This window comes from Propithecus coquereli, unplaced genomic scaffold, assembly GCF_000956105.1.
Source record: "Propithecus coquereli isolate 6110/MARCELLA unplaced genomic scaffold, Pcoq_1.0 Scaffold475, whole genome shotgun sequence".
Lineage (NCBI taxonomy): Eukaryota > Metazoa > Chordata > Mammalia > Primates > Indriidae > Propithecus > Propithecus coquereli.
In genome coordinates this window covers 1,244,559-1,266,152 of record NW_012150563.1, presented here as the reverse complement: position 1 = coordinate 1,266,152, position 21,594 = coordinate 1,244,559, and the positions used below count along the sequence as shown (strand labels likewise).

The window sequence follows — 21,594 nt, the reverse complement described above, 5'->3', positions numbered from 1 at the left end:
ACTAGTTTGCAGTCCCACCAACAGTGCATGAGTGTTCCTATTTCTCCGCATCCATGCCAACATTTATTGTTTTGGGACTTTTTGATAAAGGCCAGTCTCACTGGAGATAAGTGAAAAAATTTTTTCAGCTAGATGTAAAAGTATAGAATACTAACAAACCATCATTCATTAATTTTTTTTTTTTGTTTGTCATTGGGATAGCATTTTACATCTACCGTTTTATAGTTATTCATGATTAATATTTCTTCTAATTCATAGTTAATTAAGCAATTATGAAAATCAAACTCTAAAACGTTGCTATGAAAGTTGTAAAATCCTGGTGGAAATTTTCATACTGAAGTTGTTTATAAAAGTGCTTACCTGTATTTTCTGTTGCAGTGGTTTTTGAAAGAAAAATTTCATATAGAAATCTAATATAAGCCCTCCAGGCATTTCATGTTCATTTCAACTTCAGAAGGAAGCAAACCAGGCATGGCGGTAGAAAACACAAACTCATTTTACAGATGAACCGAAAGAATTTTGTTATTTAGTGTTTGGCTAACGTCAAAGTACATTCAAAAGGAGTAATTACAACATAATGCTTTTGTTTTACATTTAAGAAGTTGATGTGGCTTTATAAATTACACTCCCCCAACAAGTAAGATTGGGGCATCAATGCTCGTGAGAACATTAGTTTATCTTATGTTAAGGTAAGAAATTGAAGTGGATAAACATTCTACATTACTGAAACCATTGATGGTTTTTTATATGCAAATTCACACTGAAAGTCTGCTCTGCTTTGTGGGAATTACTTTTAGGAGTAGATTGTGTTTAGCTTTTTGGAAGGAGTGCCAGTGTAATAAAAGCATTAAATCCCACCACTTCTTAATGCTTACAGGTACCCATTTCAAAGAACTTCCAACTCTTCTCCACTGCGCAGCAAAATTTGGCCTAAAGAACCTGGCTACTCATTTGCTTCAATGTTCAGGAGCAACCTGGGCGTCTAAGATGAAAAATATGGAAGGCTCAGATCCAGCACGTATTGCTGAAAGGCATGGTCACGAAGAACTCAAGAAAATCTTCGAAGACTTCTCAGTAAGTTTTTTTCCCATTATATCTCTAAAACTCGTTTTATAAAGTAAGTGTGCATGTGTATATTTGTGCACATACGTTGCTTTTTTGAAAGTGATGCTACTGCACAGCTACTTTGTTGGTTCTGAGTCTTCCATTGTCTTAAAAAGCATTTTGCAAGAATAGTTTGTTTGTTTTAGCATCGCCATAAACCAACTCTGACTCCATACTCCCACGCCTAAATACCCCTTTTTGAAACCTGTCTGTTCTTTCTGGCTTCTATAGAGCCTCTTTGCTATTGGAGAAGAGATGACGAAAAAGAAAATGAAAACCTATTACCTTTATTCTTTTGCGTGAGCATCTAGATACGGCACTATTAGACACAGGAAAACAGATCAATAATTATTAGGTTGAAGGAATGTTGACAATCATTCAAAGTCTACCCAATAAAAAGTGAATTCATGTTGCTTAAATTTGTTTTCTTATGTGATTTCTGTTCTTTCTCCATGTTGTGTCTCCGTTCTTTATTATGTAAGTTAAAGCCCCAAATTTGAGAACACTCCTTAAAAGGATGTTAGTTTCGTAAGAATGCAACCAGGGGAAGATTTTAGACGGGATCGGGCGCTGTCAGGGCGGTATGGCCGTAGACCAGGGGAAGATTTTAAAAGGAAAAGATACTATCTCAGTACATAAAACACATTTTGTGTTTCCATAATCAAGTTTAGAAACGTAATTATTTTCTGTTTGTAGCAAAGTTATATACGTTTTGCTCTGAAAAGTGAATTATTCTTCTGATGGCACTTAGGAAAATATAAAAGGACGATGTTTATGATGGTAAATATGCCAAAATTTGTCTTTGGATTCTCAGCACAGAAATAATTTTATTGCCAATTAACAGTTAATATAGAACATTTAAATGCTATCAGTAGCTTCTGGTTATTTTAGTTTTTACTCTGATTATCAGATTAAGCCAATCTAATACTGGATTTCTAAAAAAAAAAAAAAAAAAAACATTGTTATTTGTGATTTCCACAAAGAGAAATGGTGACCAATGAAACTTCTTCCATTTTTGAGAAATAGCAAAATAGTTAGAAAAGCATGGATATCATCCACAATCTGGAGTTACAATAGAATATCTTTTGCCCATATTTAAAAGAAATACAGAACATGAAGTTTTGTAACAAAATTAATAAGCTACTATATTTTGTAGTCTAAGTCCTTCAAATCAGAAATAAGTATTATTTTTATTTCGGGGGGATGTTAGACACCGATTGTCATTTATGCTAATGTTTAGCTAGTTCTCCTACTTTGTCGGATGCTGCGTTCATTTTAATAATTATCCACCGTCTGTAGTCAGTGACCAGAGCAGCATGTCATCCATTTCGGGCAAGTCAGTGAGTCAGTGGAGCCGTAGATATTTTCCCCTGATACTGTTACTCTGCACTTCCTGGGTGTCGGTCTTCAACTATCTACAACCCTATTCTCTAATGTTTACCTGCTGATGGATTTAGGTTAAAATTTTCCCCAGAAGCCTCAGCATGCAGAGTTACTTTCTAAGATAAGCCCTGATTTTCAAAGAGTGATGCTTCCACTTCATGCTCTCCAGTGAAGACTTAGCTCTTGACAGGTGGAGCCCCGTGCAAACTGCAGTGCTGCATAAATGACATAACACTGCATAATGTGACCGTAGACACGAAGTGACTACGAGGCTAGGAAGTGTGGGTTGATGGACGTGAGAAATGATTTTTCCTCTTCCATCCTCTGGGTGCGTACACTTCTGCTCCGGCAATAACAGCCCTGATTCCGGTTGATAATTATCACTGTTTCTGGGTGACTATTCACTCTTTTATAGTGGCCACATTCTAATTTTGCAGAGTTATACTTGATAATTATTCTAGGAAATTTATTAAATGATTTTCTATATCCTATCTCTTTGTGAGCTGTTACCTTCTGCCAGAATGTCTGAGTTGACATTACCATTATAGATAGGTTAGATCCATTATTTTGCAAATGTTTTATTGTCAGTAAGGAAGTGGCTGTAGCTTTTGCATGGAACAACAGATCTGCAAATGGATTTTAATATGGCTGTGGATAATTTTAGGTGTAATTATTTTGCAAGCTACCAAAGACCTTTTAGCAAATGTGTGATTAAGGAAATGGAAACATATGTATTAGCTTGTGACACATATGGGAATGTTTTCTGTTGATTTATCTACCACATAAATTATGCTTCTAATTATCAAATTTATCTAAAATAAGTCCAGAAGTCATATCTTCTTAGTGAAGGTATGCCGGATAACCACATGTTAACATTATCTATTCTAAGTTATAGTAGCTGTGTCTTTTTAAAAGTATATCTAAAACTGAAAGAGAAAAACTGTGGAATCTCATCATGCTGCTAAAATACTTTATTGTTTTTAATATTTATATAGCTTTACTGTTATAATCACATTCTGATACATCTGAGATCATCACATATGTATTCAAATTTTCCACAAATCACTATTTCAGAAGAGTTGAAAGGAGCAGATATTTTTCAAGTTTGAGGTTCACAATTGACCAGTGGACTGACTATACTCTGTACTGAAGAAATACCTATTTTTAAATTCAAACATTGTTCCTCCCCAGCTGATTTACTGATTTGTTCAATTCTTCCTAATCCCCTATCAATGAAACATTGTTCATTTGAGGATCTCACTGGGAATGGCAATACAGTGGGTTGGGTCATCACTGATTAAAGTGGATAGGAAGAAAAACCGGTTATGATTTTAGAAAAATACAGAGGAAAGCATTAGCAAGGTATTTATAAAACATATAGCACTCACATCTTAGTATTAACTATGTGGACAGGGGCTAGGGGGAGATCTCAAATCATATTTCTTATGTTGCTTCATGGCATTTTTCCTTTGAGAGGTTAACAATTTATACACAATCTATGAACAGAGCCTCTTCTTTATGAATGAATAACTTTCATGGTTTGATAGAGCTATCTAATTAACACCTGTATTTCATTCATAGTTTCAATACTACTACTGGATGACAATATCATTATTTCTATTATATATTTCTATAATTTTTTAAATATCTACTCGTATTTTGGTTTCTTACAATGTCTCCTGAAAGAATTAATATGAAAGGTACATGGATAAAAGGCAAAAGATTTGGTATTTAAATCCACAACTGGGTATGAACCATGATTTGCTTAACTTAATTCTTGAGGGAAGCCTCCATTTCAAACAGCAAAGAGTGACATTGGTGATTAATTCAGTGCTTTAAAAACTTACCTTTTAAATTAAAAATACATGAAAATGTGAAAACAAACTGAAAGGTAGTTTACATCAGATTAAGAGGTATTTTGAGATTTAAGATAAAGTATATAACAAACAGTATGTGTTTTGAGTAAAATAATATTAATATAAGTAATACTTCCTTGTATGAGCTCAGTTATATCACTCCGTCCACCCCATTTAAAACCCTTAACAAAATGATTACATTGATGCATAAATAGACAAGAAAAAAACATACCTTTCTCTGTTGGCTGGCTATGGAATTGGAGAACCAACAAGTGTTTATTATTTTGGAAATAATATTCAGAAAATATCTTTTTTATTCCACCAGTGTTTGCTCAGGTAGTTTGGCATAAATATTAATAAGATCTTAATAATAAAATTTCTTCAAGAAAATTTGGGAAATAGAAAAATGAGTTTTCTTGCACTTTCTCTGGCTGGCTTTTCAGAAGGACTCCTGTTGGGGAATCTTGCTGTTGCTCAGAGATGTGATGAGAGTCCTGTGACATCCTGCTCTCGCCGACCTACCCTACGCTTCTCTTTGCCCTGTGGACGGTGGGCTTCTGTGTGTGTGTGTGTGTGTGTGTGTGAGATAGAGAGAGAGAGAGACTGAGGTTGAGTGGTCGATTCTGTTGCCCCCTAGTATCTGACAGACTCTGGTTTTGTTCCCGTGGTCGGGTTTGGAATGCAGGTACAAAGTGGGTGTTGAACCACTTACAGTCTCCCGAATATACAGCAATAATTAACTGACTAACATCGAGAACGCATTGTCAGAAGTTGGGTTTCGTGATTAGGCCAGCGAACGTTCATCTTCTTGGCCCTTCTCTTATTCTTTGCATTGCTCACTCAGTTCTTTACGTATAACTGTTTGATTCTCAAGTAGATCGTTCCATTTAATTCAGGATATATGAGTGTCATATAATTAAGTTTAAACGATTAGCTGGTGTAGTTTCTCTTTCCTGTGAGTCTCACGGCTCACGACGGGCAGTGGGCTCCCTTCCCCTCCACCGCCAGGTGCACGGAAGGTGCTCGGCAGGTACTTACAGATTGACGGGGCAGAAGGCAAGAGTCCAGTTAAGGACCTGTTCGATCTCTCTCACTCAATCCTATCCTTAATAGTTGCCATGTTGTGAATAAAATAATTGGTCATGTTCCCTATATCCTTAGAAGTTTTTTAAAGTTTGGTTTTAGAGGATTCATAGGTAGCCCAACTGCTGTCTTCAGCATATATTTTTAATAGGCCAGATTACACTGAATTTGGAATTCCAGCCTTTGTTCAGTACCGATGCTCTGTCAGAACTGAAGAAATGGGAACAAGTCACATAACTGCACTTGGCTGTGTGTAATTACAAATTTACGTCTCGGTTACATGCTTTTGAAGCTACTTAGCGATCTCGCTCTAACATTCCATTAAACGCACCATGGTGGCTATTGCAGATTTTTGCTCTTCCCCACGTCCTCAAACCCAGCTCTAAATGCCTGTGTAACTCCCTTAACTCTCTTCTCGTCCTTGTCAAATTGTCACTTTCCTCTACTCCAAGAGCCTTGGGACTCAGCCAGGTCTGGATTTTAAACCTGACTTCATCAAAAACCAAGTTTGCATTCTTGGAAAAAAGTAATTTCTTACAAGGAAGGTGTTTTTAGGATTTGATGAAATAAATGGGAAAACGTTAAATATATAGAAGATCCACAAAAAATGTTACTGCATTTACTTTATTTGCTGTGGATTTATTGTTATCCATACCAAGTATACACCTCCCATCAGCCATACCCTCTATTTTTGTTGCATCATCAATCTCTCCCATTGGACTAACTCTTTCCTGAACAAAGCATGTGTTTCAAGCATGTGTGTATGTGTGAATGTGAGTGTGTGTGTACGTGTCAAAGCTTTGCATTTAGTTCAGTGTACAGCTGCTGTGTCAGAGGCTGTGAATAAGCTACCATATGTCAGGTCCAGTGAATTCCTCTCCTCCTTCCTTTGGCTCAGGCTTTGGTGTCGCTGTCCCTGACCCTGCCCTCTCCCGAATCCCCACTGACCCCTTGTGAATTCCTTCCCTCACCCCATCAGCAAAGATTCCTCCCGCACTGTCTTCTCTTGTGATAAGAAGATGGTATTATAACTGGAACAACTGAAGTCATGTGGAATTTGTATGAAGCAGATGATAAACCATAGTAGGATTCCAAGTGAGAAGAACCGTGTAGGGAAATACAAAGGATGAGTCTCGGTGAAATGATGGAATGTATAGTAAGAAAAGGCAGAGACGTGTAACCTCTGACTTCTTAGGCCATAGAACTGAATCTTGCCATTGATTTTTTCATAGAATACATCATCCTTTAACTTGTTACAGTAATGACCTATGAAGGATCATGTATCTATTTTTTAATTTTTTAATTTATATCACCATGAGGGAAATTAGCCCTGAAGTCCAACAAAGCCAAGGGTTTTGTAACACAAATACAGTATGACTTTTATGTTTCCAATTTCTTGAACAGGCATAATGTATTATCGCCACAATTCAGGTTTTTTACATCAGAAATGCTATCTTCTCATGAAAAGGGAATACACACATTTCTCATAATATAGACATGTTATCTTTCTCATTCCAAGGTCTGTTTACTCCTTTACTTCATAATTTCTCTCAATTGTATAAGCACTAGTCTTAAAAATAATTTATTGTTAAAACATCATTTTAAGAATAAAAACTTTTTTCATAAACCCTAGAGGGCAATTTGTCCTAGCAACAACTGAATCCTGCAAAACCACATCTCATTATCCCAGGCAGAGGAAAATCTTAGCCCTTCGGAGAGATGTCATGATTTCATCCTTAAAGGAGATTTATCTTGCAATATTTATTTGAATATCTATTTATCCTCACTTTTGGGAAAAATATTCTTTAGACCCAGGGTGAGCCCTTCCATCTGCAGTTTAACCCCATTTCCCGCTGTCCTCGTTCAGAGTAAATGGAAAACAGTGAGGGAGGCAAATTCAGCCACAGCAAGTGTGTGTTTCAGAAGAATTTATAATCTCTCTGCTCTGGTCTTCATGGCACCAAATGCCATAGCTGTTGGGAATGCACCAACCATGGTACATGAGGACAAGACACAATATGATTTTGATTACCTATTGACTAAGTAGGTAATGATTTTATGCTCATTAAATTAAAATTAATTGAATACCCACAGGTAATAATCCAATTCATAAAAGTAATAAAGGAAAATAATATACATGTGCTTACAGTTCTTCTCCAATAAAGATCATTGATACACTGTTAAATAATTTTTTTTCATATTTTTTTTTTTTATTCCAGGGTTTTGTGAGGGTACAAACGTTATAGTTACACTTTATGTCTTTGCCTCACCCAAATGCGGGTTAAAGGCATGCCCTTCCCTCCCTTTAGTGCTCCCCGTGTCCTTTAGTTGTAGATTAAATAATTTTTAAGGTTGAAACAGTATCTCGTTCTAAACAGATAGTTCACTCTCTTTGATATATTTGCTTCAGATGTTGGCAATCTCCAATATCCTATCGAGGTTCACATCCTGCATGTGGTGGCTAAATGATCTTTAAAGCCCCTTGAAACCCCAAGTTTTTATGATTTTTAGAGTTCTAATATTTCAGAAACCTTCTAAACTTTAGTTGTTTTGTCTTTTTCTGGCTTCTTTCAAACCAATTAACTCGTGTAGAACAGAATAGTCTAGAGCTGTCATTTACATGCCTGCTGGTCAAAAGTAAATGCAGTTTCAGAGAGTGCAAAATTAATCACAAACGGTAATTAAAGTAATCAGTATTGACACCATAGCTTTCCAGAGTGGACCTCATGAAATAAACATAATGGCATTATCCTTTCAGAAAGAACGTATGCAAAGGTGAATGAATTAAAATTTTATTGGAAAGATATGGTTCTTGGGAATTCTTCTCTATTAATTGGCTTTGAATTTTAGTCATTCTTGATGCTTGAGGATAAAAAAGAGTATTTAATATAATCTAATATAGTGGGCATAGATTTTTCTACCCATATTCTGAAATGGTCTCTACTTTAAATTCATACAAAGGCCTCTCCAGGGTCTGCTTGCAGATGAATAAAATTCAGGCCTGTATAATTTGAAAAACAGGAATATTCATCAAATATCATAGCTTTGAGCCTGAGCAATACAATTTCTTTTTCACCTCTCCTTATGTAGCAACACCTTCCATGTGATATATACGGATGTAAGAAAGTAAAGATTGTGATCAACTTTTTTGGCCTCTTAAATGCAAAAGAAAATAGATGGCAACAGTTGAAAGCTAAATTTTGAGTTTGTTTTAAATAAATTAATCAACTCTCACTTGAGACAGAAAACCAATAGTCTCTGTAATTTTAGTTCCACAAACCAATGTATTGATTGATTCAACAAATATTTGAGTACCTATTAGATGCCAAGCATTGTTCTAAACACAAGAAATTCAAGACAAACCAAAACTCCTGCCATAATGGGAAAAAGCACTATGAAAAAATAAATGAGGCCAGGCGCGGTGGCTCACGCCTGTAATCCCAGCTCTCTGGGAGGCCGAGGCGGGCAGATTGTTTGAGCTCAGGAGTTCGAAACCAGCCTGAGCAAGAGCGAGACCTCGTCTCTACTAAAATTAGAAAGAAATTAATTGGACAACTAAAAATATATAGAAAAAATTAGCTGGGCATGGTGGCACATGCCTGTAGTCCCAGCTACTCGGGAGGCTGAGGCAGGAGGATCGCTTGAGCCCAGGAGTTTGAAGTTGCTGTGAGCTAGGATGACGCCATGGCACTCTAACCCGGGCAACACAGTGAGACTCTGTCTCAAAAAAATAAATAAATAAATAAAAATAAATGAGACATGTAATGCATATGATGGGCATTAGTGTTTACAGCCAAGAAGGAGCAGAAAGGACAGCCTTCTGTAGAGCGGTATGTGAGAGGAAGTGGAGAGGCAATTTTGAAACGAGTAGTTATGGAAGTTATGGAAGTATTTGCTGAGAAAGGGGCCTTTGTAAAGGAGAAGGCCATGCAGGTATCTGAGGGTGAAACATTCCAGTGGGAGAAGATGGCATAACAAGTGCAAGGCCCTGAGGTGAGATGTCCAAAGAAGAGCAAATTGGCCGGTGTTCCTGAAGCCGAGGAAATGGGAGAGGAAGAGAAGAGTAACAGAGGTGTGAGAGAGACAAGCAAGGCCAGCGTCTGTAGGGCTTTGAATGAATTTCCACTTACTGAGATATGGAAGGCTGCACGAAGAACTAGTTAATTGAGGAAGATCAGTAGTTTGGTTTTGGACTTACTAAGTTAGAAATGCCTACTAGACATTCCAAAGTTTAGAAGTTGAGGTGAGAGGGGATAGTGGCAAAAAAGGCCAACCATGCGCAGCCTGTGAGGCGGGAAGAGAATCAGGAAATCTATTGACCTGGACACCAAGTGCAAAAGCGGTTTTCACCTGTGGACAGCTACACCAAATACCACTGACGAATCAACTAGGAGAGGATGCGGAATCAACTTTTGGATTTAGCAATGTGTCTGTGTATATTTGTGTGTATATATTTCTATGTTTCTCCTTAAAAATTAATCATGGTAATAAGCCTTTCCAAATATTGAAAAGATGGAACAGTGATTCATTGGAAGATGAAGGAGATTAAGATAAAATTTTCTAATCAAGTATGAACTCCATGATACTTCAGGGACAATTCTGATGAATATCTTACTGTAATTTAGTTTGTCCCAAAGACCTCTTATTAGCTGTTTGGGGAAACAAGAGTGAACCACTGATCTGTTTTAGACATCTATTTCCCGACATGTGGTTTGGAATCCCCCATGAAAATCTTCCAGGGGAGGAGACAACATCTGACCTCCGGCTGGTATGGGTGTCTAAGAGAGAAAGTGAACTGTCAAGAAAAAAAATCAGAGCATTTTTATCTGTCAGACGTTAATGTCCATTCACACTGACAAGTCTTAAGCTCAGATCCCTGATTTGAGCCTGTGGCTGAGATTCAGCCCAAGCAAGCACATTTCTCCCTTTATTAGTGTTTAATTTTCTTTTCTCACTATTGCCGAGTTCACTTATTCAAATTTGGCTCTCGGTAAAACATCAGTACGCCAATTAATCCATTTCCTTAATGAGAACTCTCTATTACAAGAATGGATAACCGCATGGACTTATATTGAACCCATCAATCTTGCGTTTGGAGGGGAGAGTGCCAATTATCCGAGCAATCTGGTTCATTCCTGCAGCGCTGGGCCGCGTCGTTAAATAAGCCCACAGCACAATCGCGATGGCACTATGGGAGCGGAGAGTGCTGAGGGTTGGGCATTTGTTGAGGGCCTGTGGGAAGCTAAGTTGGGTTAGAAGCTTTATGCACACCCCTGATTCCATGTTCTCCACAACCCTCGGAGAAATTTCTACTTGGTTTACATTTTGGTAAACTGAGGCTCGAAAGTTGGAGAGTTCGTGAACTGTGAAGCCGTCAAATGGCTTCCAAAACATGGCTACTCATACACAGTAAGAACATACTAATTTTATGGTCTCACCTCATGAATTCTGTAATCATTAGAATTATTCTTTCCAACTTTAGTACCGACTGTGAGTGGAGGAGAAAGAGAATGGATTTTGTGTCGGGACAAAAGAAGCCAGAGTGATCTAAATGTAATAATAAATATTGAGTGACAGAGCCAGGCCCTTACCCCTAATCTTCATTTGTTCTTTCCAAGACGTTCCAACCTCATGGCCATACAATGCCTCTGACTAGAATGTCAGCCTCATGCTTATATTATCGTAATACTTCCCGAGTATCTATCAAGCACGCGTTCTATATCTGATATGGCAGAAATTGTTAGAGAAGGAAGGAGAAAATATACTATACTTTTATTTGTCTCTGAAATCTACTTCGTGAAATATCAGATTGTTGCAAGGTTCAAATTATTTATATGAAAGACCTTTGGAATTTGTGAAGCTTTAACAGTTTTTAGTATTATCATCATCATTTTTAAACTTCCTTCTGAGCATATTTTACTATTTTAATCACTTCGAGTGAATTATTCTAACGCTTAGTCTTTTCTAATTAAAAAAATACCTATATGATACATGAACTCTTTTTTCTACTTAGGTTATGGCTTCTAAAAAGAATGTAGGAAACAATATTCATCCATTTTTCTCCCTAAACAGGTTAAACTGTTGCAGTCTGTCAGACAGGGCATGAATATGTTTATTATGCTTTATTTTAGTCTATTCTCTGCTTATTAAGTCAATGAACGAAGTTCTTTAATTCCCAGAAAAACTAAAGTTGCTGTCATCCAAGTGGCCAGAGCCTGCGTTTGCTCACCTCGACAGCCATTCCTAGTGCTGTCCTGGCTGGTGGCGGAGGGATAAGAAATGACCAAACAAGCAAGATAATTTCAGAAAACGATAAATGCTGTAAATATTTTTAACTAAAACAAAAAATTAATCGAAGCCTAGTCATAAGAAAAGAATGATACATTTGTCACACTATGTTCAGTATCACAGTGATATAAATAAAAGTTTCATTTAATACTGGTTTTCCCTTCTCTTATGGCATCTTCACGACACTTCTAATCATGTATTAATATAATTAATATATTCATAAATTCAGTTCTAGAATCTGTTTCATTTATTAGACTATAAACTTGGTGAGAATATATTGGAGTTTGTAGCTGCGTAGTAGTGTATGTGGATGTTGATTTAATCTCTCTCCACAGAGCCGTACCTATATGACAGTGCTGTTCACTGTCGTGCCTGCCATGCTCAGAGTAGATGTGTGCTCGCTCGCGCTCGCTCTCTCTCTCCATTTGCATAAGAGAACAGTTTTTCCACGAATCTTGGACATGCACTATATGTTGGACATTATTACAGTCACAGGGCTGTAAGACAGACATGTCACTGGTCTCACGAGCTCACATTTAAATGCAAATACAGCCTTAAACCCAAGAGCAAGGGCTCTTTATTATCTGTCCTTAGTCAAAGTTCTACCATAAGTGTTACCCCCATACCCAGTCTCCAGTGAAAAATCAGCAAGTAGTTAAGTACTTGGGAAAAAAGAACATATTAGTGTAAGAGCCCGAAATAATAGAATTAGCAAAAAGTTATACAGAACTTGCTGTGTACTAATATCTATTTTTACTGCTTTATGGTAACAGCTCTGTCCCACTATCCCCATTTTACAGATGAGGAAACGGAAGTGCAGAATGGTCAAATGACTGCCCAAGGTCACAGCATTGGTGAGGAGTAGAGCTGGGACTCGAACCTGGGCAGTGTAGCTTCACCTCACATGCTTTAACTCTGTCCTAGACTGCACACTTAGCCTTCTGTAGTGTATTTTCTGACAGTTTATGCCATTACATATCTGCCAGGTAATCTCTCTATATAAAATTATTGCTCAGCATCATAAAGGATTTAATTCAGATGGAAGTCTGGGTCTGCATTGAGTTTAACCTGTGTTCTGTGCAGACGGACTAAAGAGCCCATAAGAATACAGAAAAAGAAAACACCAAATTCTAGCTTTTGTAGGTCAAATTAAATTAGGTAATAGCTGTTACATGCTTAACTTTCTAACACTTTCTAACACTACCCTTTGCTCTGTTCCTGAACTGTTTTATTGCTATAGTTTTATTGACTTTCAAGAGCATCGTGATGATTAAATTTACACGTCAACTTGACTGGGCCACAGGGTACCCAAGTATTTGGTCAAACATTATTCTGGGTATCTCTGTGGGGTGATTTGGATGAGATTAACATTTAAGTTGGTAGACTGAGGAAAGCAGATTGCCTCCCAAACGTGGGTGAGCCTCATCCAACAAGTTGAAAGCCTGGATAGAACAAAAAGCCAACCCGTCTTTGAACTGGAGCATTAGTTTTTTTTCCTGCCTTTGGACTTGATCTTCACCATGGGCTGTGCTGGTTCTCAGGCCTGTGGACTTGGGCTGAAACTGCACCATTGTTTTTTCTGGGTTTGGGGACTCACCAGCCTCCATAACTGCATAAGCCAGTCCCTTAAAATTAATCTCTTTATATCTATATCTATATATTTACGTATATATACACACACACAATACATATATATACACACACACGTTCTCTTGGTTCTGTTTCTCTGGTGAACCTTGACTAATACAAGTATTAATTTGATTTAAATCTCTATGACATTTTTTCCTCAATCGCTCAGTGGTAAAGTCAAGATGAGGAAATAAGCTGAATGCAGGATTAATCGTATCATGTCGCAGTTGCTGTGGGGCTGTGGCTGAGTGTCGAGTGCCCAGGGAGAGGGCTGGAGCGCTAGAGGAAGCGGAGCCCCAGGAGGCAGACAGAGCGGAGCAGACAGGGGCCCCAGGCGAAAAATACAAATCAGTGACAACTCAGGAGTAAGTCACTGAAGTCGTTCTAGGAAGGTAACATGCAAAATGATTAAAATTTTCCTGTACATGGAAATGCAATTTGTTTCAGATCTTTGCAGTGATTTTCAAGTACTACCTAGGAGGTGTTTGGGACAGTAGGGCGACCTGTGTTAATGGCTAAAGAGTTCTCCTGACTGTTACTAGATGGATGTTAAATGCCTTGTAACGTGGGGACAATCCCTCCCTCCGCTTAAGAATCAACCTGTTCAAATGCCGGGGATCGTTCTGTAAGAAATACCAGCAAATGATTTTCAGCTGATTACACTCTAACATCAGTAAATCTAGAATTCACCTTTTCTCATATTCTTTCAGATGTTCTTATCCTTTTGGAAAGTAGATATATTAAATAGAATTGAAACAATGTTTTTATGTGTGTGCATATGACTACATATGTGTTTGTGCATGTTCATAAAAATTCTCTCAATTCTATGAGGTCAGAATTTGGACTTTTCTAAGGGGACTTATTTTTGTTTCACATTAGTTGTCCTCTTGTAATTCGTTTTCTTAAATATCTATATATAGAAAACGTTAATAATTGGTAGCGTGTTAGAAAATGGCGGGCTGACATTTTGCAAGACACAGCTACCACCATCAACACCAGAGAGCACAGCGTAAACAGCTTCGAAGAGTGAAACTTAAGATGAAATTATAGCTGCTATATCATATGTCATCTACTAATGTTTACTTCCTACTTTCATGAGATGTCTCTCTTCCCTGTGAGTAACATTTTTACACTTATGGAAGAAGAAATAGTGTGAGATCACTTATTCTTCTGGGCAAATATACACATGTACTGGAGGAGGCAGAACATAGAGGTATTTTTTCAATAGAATTAAGCCAACTTCTCAAAGGTAGACAAGAAGCAAAACAATAAATTGTATGGATGGAAAAAAATTTCAGGGTGAAAGTAAATATAAGTAAAAGTAAATATGGTAACAATAGAATGGATCTGGTAAAGGTGTTTATATAGGGTTGTCTGGTATTCCTGGGCTTTTTCCTGTAGTTTTGAAATGGCTTATATTGTGGCAATACTGTAATGTCATATGGAATACGTACACTAAAAAATATTTGTGCCTCCATAATTTATGGTGTGAATTAGTTCCACTGCAAACTCTGCTCCCTTTCAAACGTAAGCATGAGTTTTAGACATAATACTGTCATGAATAAGCGGCAAATAACTCTTATGACATTTACACAAAACTTTGCCCAGAATGGGGATGGGGCTATAAAAAAAGAGATTATTTGGAGAAACTAACTGGAATAAGGTTATTTCCATTGTTTATGTTAGAGTAACAGATAGCATATTCAATGACCAGGTAAGAAGAGTCAGGTGAAGGGGAAACAAAAGAGTTAAGCATGAGCTAATCCACTGGGAGTAATTTCTTTTCCAGAAAAAAATAAGTTAATGGAAGAAAAGCGTGTTAAAAGGGTACAGGGTCTCACACAGCTGTGCCATCGGCAGCTGCCTAATACAAAGGGGCTGTTATTTCTGTAGCCTAGTAAGACGGTGAGCGTCCTCCAGGGCAGTAGTTCTCACTGCTGCGTTGCAGTCTCAGCACGTGGATAGCATCAAATTTGATCCATGTGTTATTTTTTAATATAAGTTGGCATGTGTAATATTACAGTAATGACTATCAAAGAGAATGCGGAGCCACAAGGCACAGTACGATACAGAGATAAGAACGAATCATTGCAAACAAGAATTAGTGAATTAGCATCCAGTGCATAGCAATGCAAGGTCAAATACTTACTGAAAAGTGAGAATTCTGCCTCACAGCCTAGCGGAAGGCAGTCAGGGCAGTAAGCAGCTCTACTCGGGTCTCAGGACAGTTCTGAAAGGCTACCAAACTGACAGTGCCACGACTGGTGCAATTTTACAAATTCTGTGAGACACTGTCGTTCAGCAGTCAGGACTCCCCTATAATTATTGCTGGCTTGTTTCTAGAGTGATTCAAGTCTTTTCATCCATTCCAGTTTGCTGGTAAAAAAGCTGGTGTCTAAACACGTGTCTCACTGAAGCCACACAAATACTGTGCACCCTGCCTTGGGGCCTGGATGCCAGGGATGTGAAGCCAACAGACAAGCGACAGCCATGCTTGAATGGGTTGGGATGTCTTACCACTAGAGAGAAAGCCAACTGTGTAGCAGCAGTCACTGATTAAACTTTCAGAGTGGATGATAAAACCCTTCACTAGCAGCCTAAGGGTATGCTGAACCTTTTGAAGCAGCTTTATATTCAAAAAAAGAGACGGTGATCCTACAACTTACTTGTTTCAAATGAGTCTTCCAATACCTTTTCTATTCAGTGGTTAACAGGACAGAAGGGTAGACTGAGTTACAACGGGGAACAGGCAGTTGCGGGGAGTAGAGGAGAAAGGACCACTATAATCATTAAAGGAGAAACTCTTGGTCCCTTTGATAGAAATGAAGGAAAGTTATGATCAGGGAGAGGCTCTAGCACGTGCATCCCAAGCGAGTTTTAGAAACCGGAGCTACTCCTTTGCCTTTGGTTTGGGAAGAAATCTTTTAGTGTCAATTCTGTTAAAAAATAAGACAGTCAAAGATTAATAAGCCTTCCTAATTAAGGTAGCCAGTGACCTTATGACCATAGCTTAAAAACAACCAAACCAAACAAAATCAAACCACTAACTCACCCACAACTATTAAAACAATTCATAAACAAATTGAAGAGCCCTGTGTCGCACCGTAAGAAGCACTAGTGTGACGTCACTGACATTCCAGTGCCATTTTCAAACAACTTTGCTGGGGTAACTTCTTTTGAATTTCTCACATATGCACCAATGCTACAATTCTTGATCGTACACTTATTTTATGAGCAGTGTTTACTTATCCTTTTCATATCAAGACCACTACAGACTCCCTTGCTGAAATGTTATCTCAATGAGGCCTACTCTGAACACTCTACTTAAAATTGCCAATCCCCACACCCCTCCACCTGGCAGCCAATTTCCCTTTATCTTGCTCCACTTTTTCTTTTTGTCACTTTTTGTCACAGCACTTACTACCTTCTGGAATACTGCATGGCAGCATCTATTGTTTGCCTCCCCCTTACCCCACCCCAACTCCAAAATATAAGTACCATGAGGACAGGGGTCTCTGTTTTGTTTTTATTGAATTAAAAACCTTTCTAAAGTCAAAGAAAGCTGATTATCTAAATTATCATAGTAAAATTGAACACCCACGCTGCAATTCTAAAAGCAAAGCAATGAAAAAGTTATAAGAAAAATTCTTAAGTAGTCAATCAGGAAAACAGCTGTGTCAGAAAATTGCCTTGTGGATGGAAATTGAAATGTAAATCTTTCTGTGGGCTGTTAATTTTCTAAAAAATGCATTTGGCTCCTTAGTGGGGGCAGTGGGACTCCTCATTAGCTGAGTGGAGAGAATCGTACCATTAATTCCCTAACCCAAGGCCCATAATCTACTTTTTGAGAAGGTATTTATTTTAATTTCTGAAATCACTTATCCAGATTAAAAATGGGGGTGAGTAAAAGGGAATCTTCCTTAAATTTAATGCATTTATTATTCAGTTTATCATCAAATGCCATTGAAGATCTTGTCTATGTATAATACCATGATGGATAGAACCTGTCATCTTTCCCTCAAGTAATTAGTTTAGGGAGGGCCCTCGGGGATATATGAAACATGGAACAAATCCTCTCATAACATCCATTTTAAGAAGTTTAATTACCAAGAAAAAAAAAATACTTAACAACACATATATCAGGCATGATTACGAAAATGGCAGATAGCTCTTAGGGACTCTCCATCCATGAAATCCATTCACTGGAATGAAAATGACTAATGACAATGCATTCAAAAGCTGATCTGCAAGACCTTTGCATGAAAAGTATGAATGTGTTCTCTGTTCATACCCCTATATTTTCTAAAAAATTATACACAGCATCTTACGCACAGTCCCCAAAATAATTTAAACTAAATTCAGGCAACGCCCGTCTCTCCCTGCCTCCAGCAATAATACTATGGCCCAAATTTAAAAAGCTGTGGATTTCTTCATCCATATTCCTGAAAGTCACGGGCCAAGCAGGAGCTATCACAAACCACTTTCTCTACCTGAGATGAATCCTTTCCTGAAATATTATCCAATGAAGTCTTGATATATTCTTGATACCCTCATTTTTCTAATATTTTCAATTTATGTCATTTTTCATGGCTTGACAAGAGTTACTTTCCTTCCCAAATGGGTTCTATAAACGCCTCTGTTCCCAGTCACACTTCTATACCAGCTCCCTTTGAAATTATTAATAGATGTTTTCATCATATCCTGTGTGGGATAAAGTACAGGGATTTGAGATCTGTGGCCAACAAACCTTATCGTAATCTCAAAAACTGCTTCTGACTACCTATAGCAAGATAGCCTAAACTGTAACATTAATTTCTTAAAATATATACCATTGTCCTTTCTAGTTGTAGAGTAACGAGCACTAAATATAGCAACAAACTCTAACGTCTTAGGGCATTGCACAGCACGGAGCACATCTTGCATGTTCAGCATGGGTCGGCGGGGTTTGAGGACAGGGATCTGCCCCACACGGTAACTCAGAAACCCCGGCTGGTGGGTGCTCCATCATCTCGTAGCAGCTCACCCTCAATCATGGCTCCTGGAGTTGCAGTGTCAGGAGAGGAGAGGAATGGAGTGGGAGAGACCTGGACTTGTAGCTGCCTCTGCCCAGAAGTGACTGACATTACTTCCTCTCACAAATCATCCGGCAACGCCAGTCATACAGCCCCAACCTACCTATAAGGAATTGTGATGAATGTCATGGAATACATGGAATATTTGGTGAGAACTGTCTCTGCCACACATGATTTGCACATCAGCTACAGGCACCAACATGATAAATCAAACATCAACATTAATATCATTTTAATAAAACTACATTTTAAATGTGTCCAGATATTCTGAATAATGATAATATAAAGTACATCAATAAGAAAGTAATTTTCAAATGTCATTCCAAAATCACTGAAACAGATCTCCTCTGGCAAGTTAGCTTCTCCCATGTTACTCAAATATCCTCTAAATGACACCATTAACTTGAGCAAGAGCAAATTTGTCTCCGAGCTTCCCTATTGACCATTTGATGCATCCGTAAACCAAACTTCATAGAGCTCATTCATCTGTTGTCAACTCACTCTAATTTATTTCTTTGATTATTGTTCCTAAGAGATGTGTTTTTTCAGGTTTCCCTCCCCTGGACATGATTATGAGATATTTACTTATTCCTCTAGATAAATGAATGTAATTAGAATGATTAATGTTTGTATATTAAATATCCAAGTAGAAAAAAAAGCTAAATTTTAAAGTCATTTTATTCTGTTTTTTAAAAAAACAGTATTTTAGAATAGTTTTAAAGAAAAGTTGTAAAGATATTAATAGTACAGTTTCTATATACCCCACCCAGTTTATTATTAATATCTTACACTATCATAGTACTTTTGCCCCAGTTAATGAACCAATATTGATACATCACCTTTAGCTAAAGTACATACTTTATTCAGGTTTTTCGAGTTTTTACCTCATGTCCTATGTCCATTTAGGGGTCCCATCCAGAATGCCATGTTTAATTGTTATGTCTCCTTATGCTCCTGTTTTCTGTGACGGTCCCTCAGACTTTCCTTGTGTTTGATGACTTCGACAGTGCAAGGAGCACTGGTCGGGTATTTTACAGAATGCCTCTCAAGAGGGACTTGGCCAGTGTTTTTCTCACAATTAGACTGAGGTTATGGATTCGGGGGAGAGAGACTACAGAGCCGAAGCAACATTCTCATCACGTGAAATCACATCAGTGATGCATCCGTCTTTGACCACCTGGCTGAGGTAGCGTTTTTCAGGTTTCTCCACTGTAAAGGTATTCCCAAAATAACAACCTTTCCATACTGTAATTTTGGAAGGAAGGGCTTAATTTGGAGCAGGTTGAGCTGAAATGCTTATTTTATATTCAAATTTAGATGCCAATACGCAGTTTTACACCTAGATCTAGATTTCATTCAAAAGACCTGGGCTGGGGAGGAGCCAAGATGGCGGACAAGAAAAGCCGCCAGTCAGAATGTCTCCGCAAAAAAGATGAATTTTAGAAGAAAGAGAAAAAAATAAGCGAGCAGAGAACCACAGATCGGGTGAGGGTCAGAAGGAAGGGTGCCTGAAACTACAGGAGACTCCACGGGAAGACGTTGCGGAGGAGAACTGGACGGAGAAAGGTCCTGAGAGGCTTGTAGAGCAGCGACAAGGGTAGGTGGAGCGGTTGACTTCCCCCTCCCTTGCATAGCGGACTGCTGGTGGCTCCTGAGCCGTTGGAGAGACCTGCCGACACCAGCCCAGAGACGGCTGCCACCAATGAGCAGTGGCCTCTTGCGGACTCAGCACCGGGCACCCAGCCCCCTCAGGGCACCTCCCATGGCGCAGACCTGAGCCTAGCGGCAGACGCCATAGTGCTCCATTCTCTCCTTCCCCCTCCCTACCCGTGCGTGCCCGGAGAGACAATTTAGCCATCACACGGAGGCATCTCCAAGGAACGGGACCTTTCCTTTTGGGGCCCTACAGCAGACTGAGGGGTACTCAGACTGCAAGTTCCCTACCTGCCAGCCCTTCCAGTTGCTGCTTGCCTGGGGACTCCAGGAGAGTGGGGAAAATCCCGAGGTGGAGTGAAATCGATCCAGCTTGGACAACCTGTAAGTGATTCAAGACCAGAACCCCTCCCCCTGGCAGGGTCAGGGATTGATCTGCAGGGTCCAAGGGACAGGCCTGCACACCAGACCCCGTACACGCAGGTCAGGATGGCACTGCCCTGGGACACAGAAGGGAGATCTGTGAAAGAGCCTACTGAGCCTACTGTGTGTGCCTTCAGGGGCAGATCAGCGTGACAGAGCGGCAACCCTCCTCCCAAAAGAGGGCTGTGCACACAGCTCAGGCTGCGATCCTGGGTGGGAAACCTCCCAGCCCGTGTCACAGCCCGGGGTGGGGCATCGGCCTGAGGTCCTGCTTGCTGGCAGAGGCCTGGGAGAGACCACGGAGAGGGGGAGAGTGGAGGGGACCAAGACCTGCTCCAGAGTGTGGATCTTGGACAGCCCCAGCCCCCAAGCCCAGACTTTCAGCTGAGTGGAGCCATTTCAGCCCCTCCCAGCAGCTTTGCATAGAAACAAAGAGTAGACCTTTGATCTGCTAACAGCAGTTGTGGAGCCTGAGGGCAGGCTTGCCCAACCCAGCCCCACCCAGACTCACTCCCCCCACTGAGGTGGAGAATAAGGACACACCTGGAAATCCCAGGGCCCCACCCACCACCCGAGGCACAAGAAGGCCTCTCTAGAGGAATAAGAGCTAGCTACAGGACCCAAAAACAGCACTGCAGCTCGCTCCTCCCTGCAAGTGCCACCTACTGACAGGGAGGTCATCCTGCACACCCTTTTACTTCATCTACTGATTCATCATAAAGGGTGTGGTCGAATCTCAGCCACAAACACCACCTACTGGCTCAGAGACTAAACAGGGTGTGTCATTATCCAAACGAAAATCTAAAGGCAAGAAGGAACAACTGATCCAGATGGGAAGGAACCAGCGAAAGAACTCTAGAAGTATGAAAACTCAAATGGAAAGCACACCCCCGAGGAGGAGCGACAGTTCCCCAGCAATGGACATTAACCAAACTCAGAACACTAAAATGACAGAAGAATTTCAAACATGAATTGTAAGAAAACGGAATGATATGCAAGAAAAAATGGATAACCAACACAAAGAAACCACAAAAAAAATCCAGGACTTGGAAGAAAAATTCACTAAAGAAATTGAAATATTAAAGAAAAATCAAACCAATCTC

At 39.2% G+C, this 21,594-nt stretch overlaps 1 protein-coding gene across 1 annotated transcript in view; it reads left to right on the top strand.

The window, feature by feature from the left end:
• The window catches only part of BANK1 (B-cell scaffold protein with ankyrin repeats 1), a 269,577-nt gene that overhangs the window by 112,701 nt on the left and 135,282 nt on the right, over positions 1 to 21,594 (top strand). The window contains 1 exon segment of the mRNA XM_012655372.1: positions 878 to 1,074. Coding sequence (XP_012510826.1) covers positions 878 to 1,074 — 197 coding nt within the window.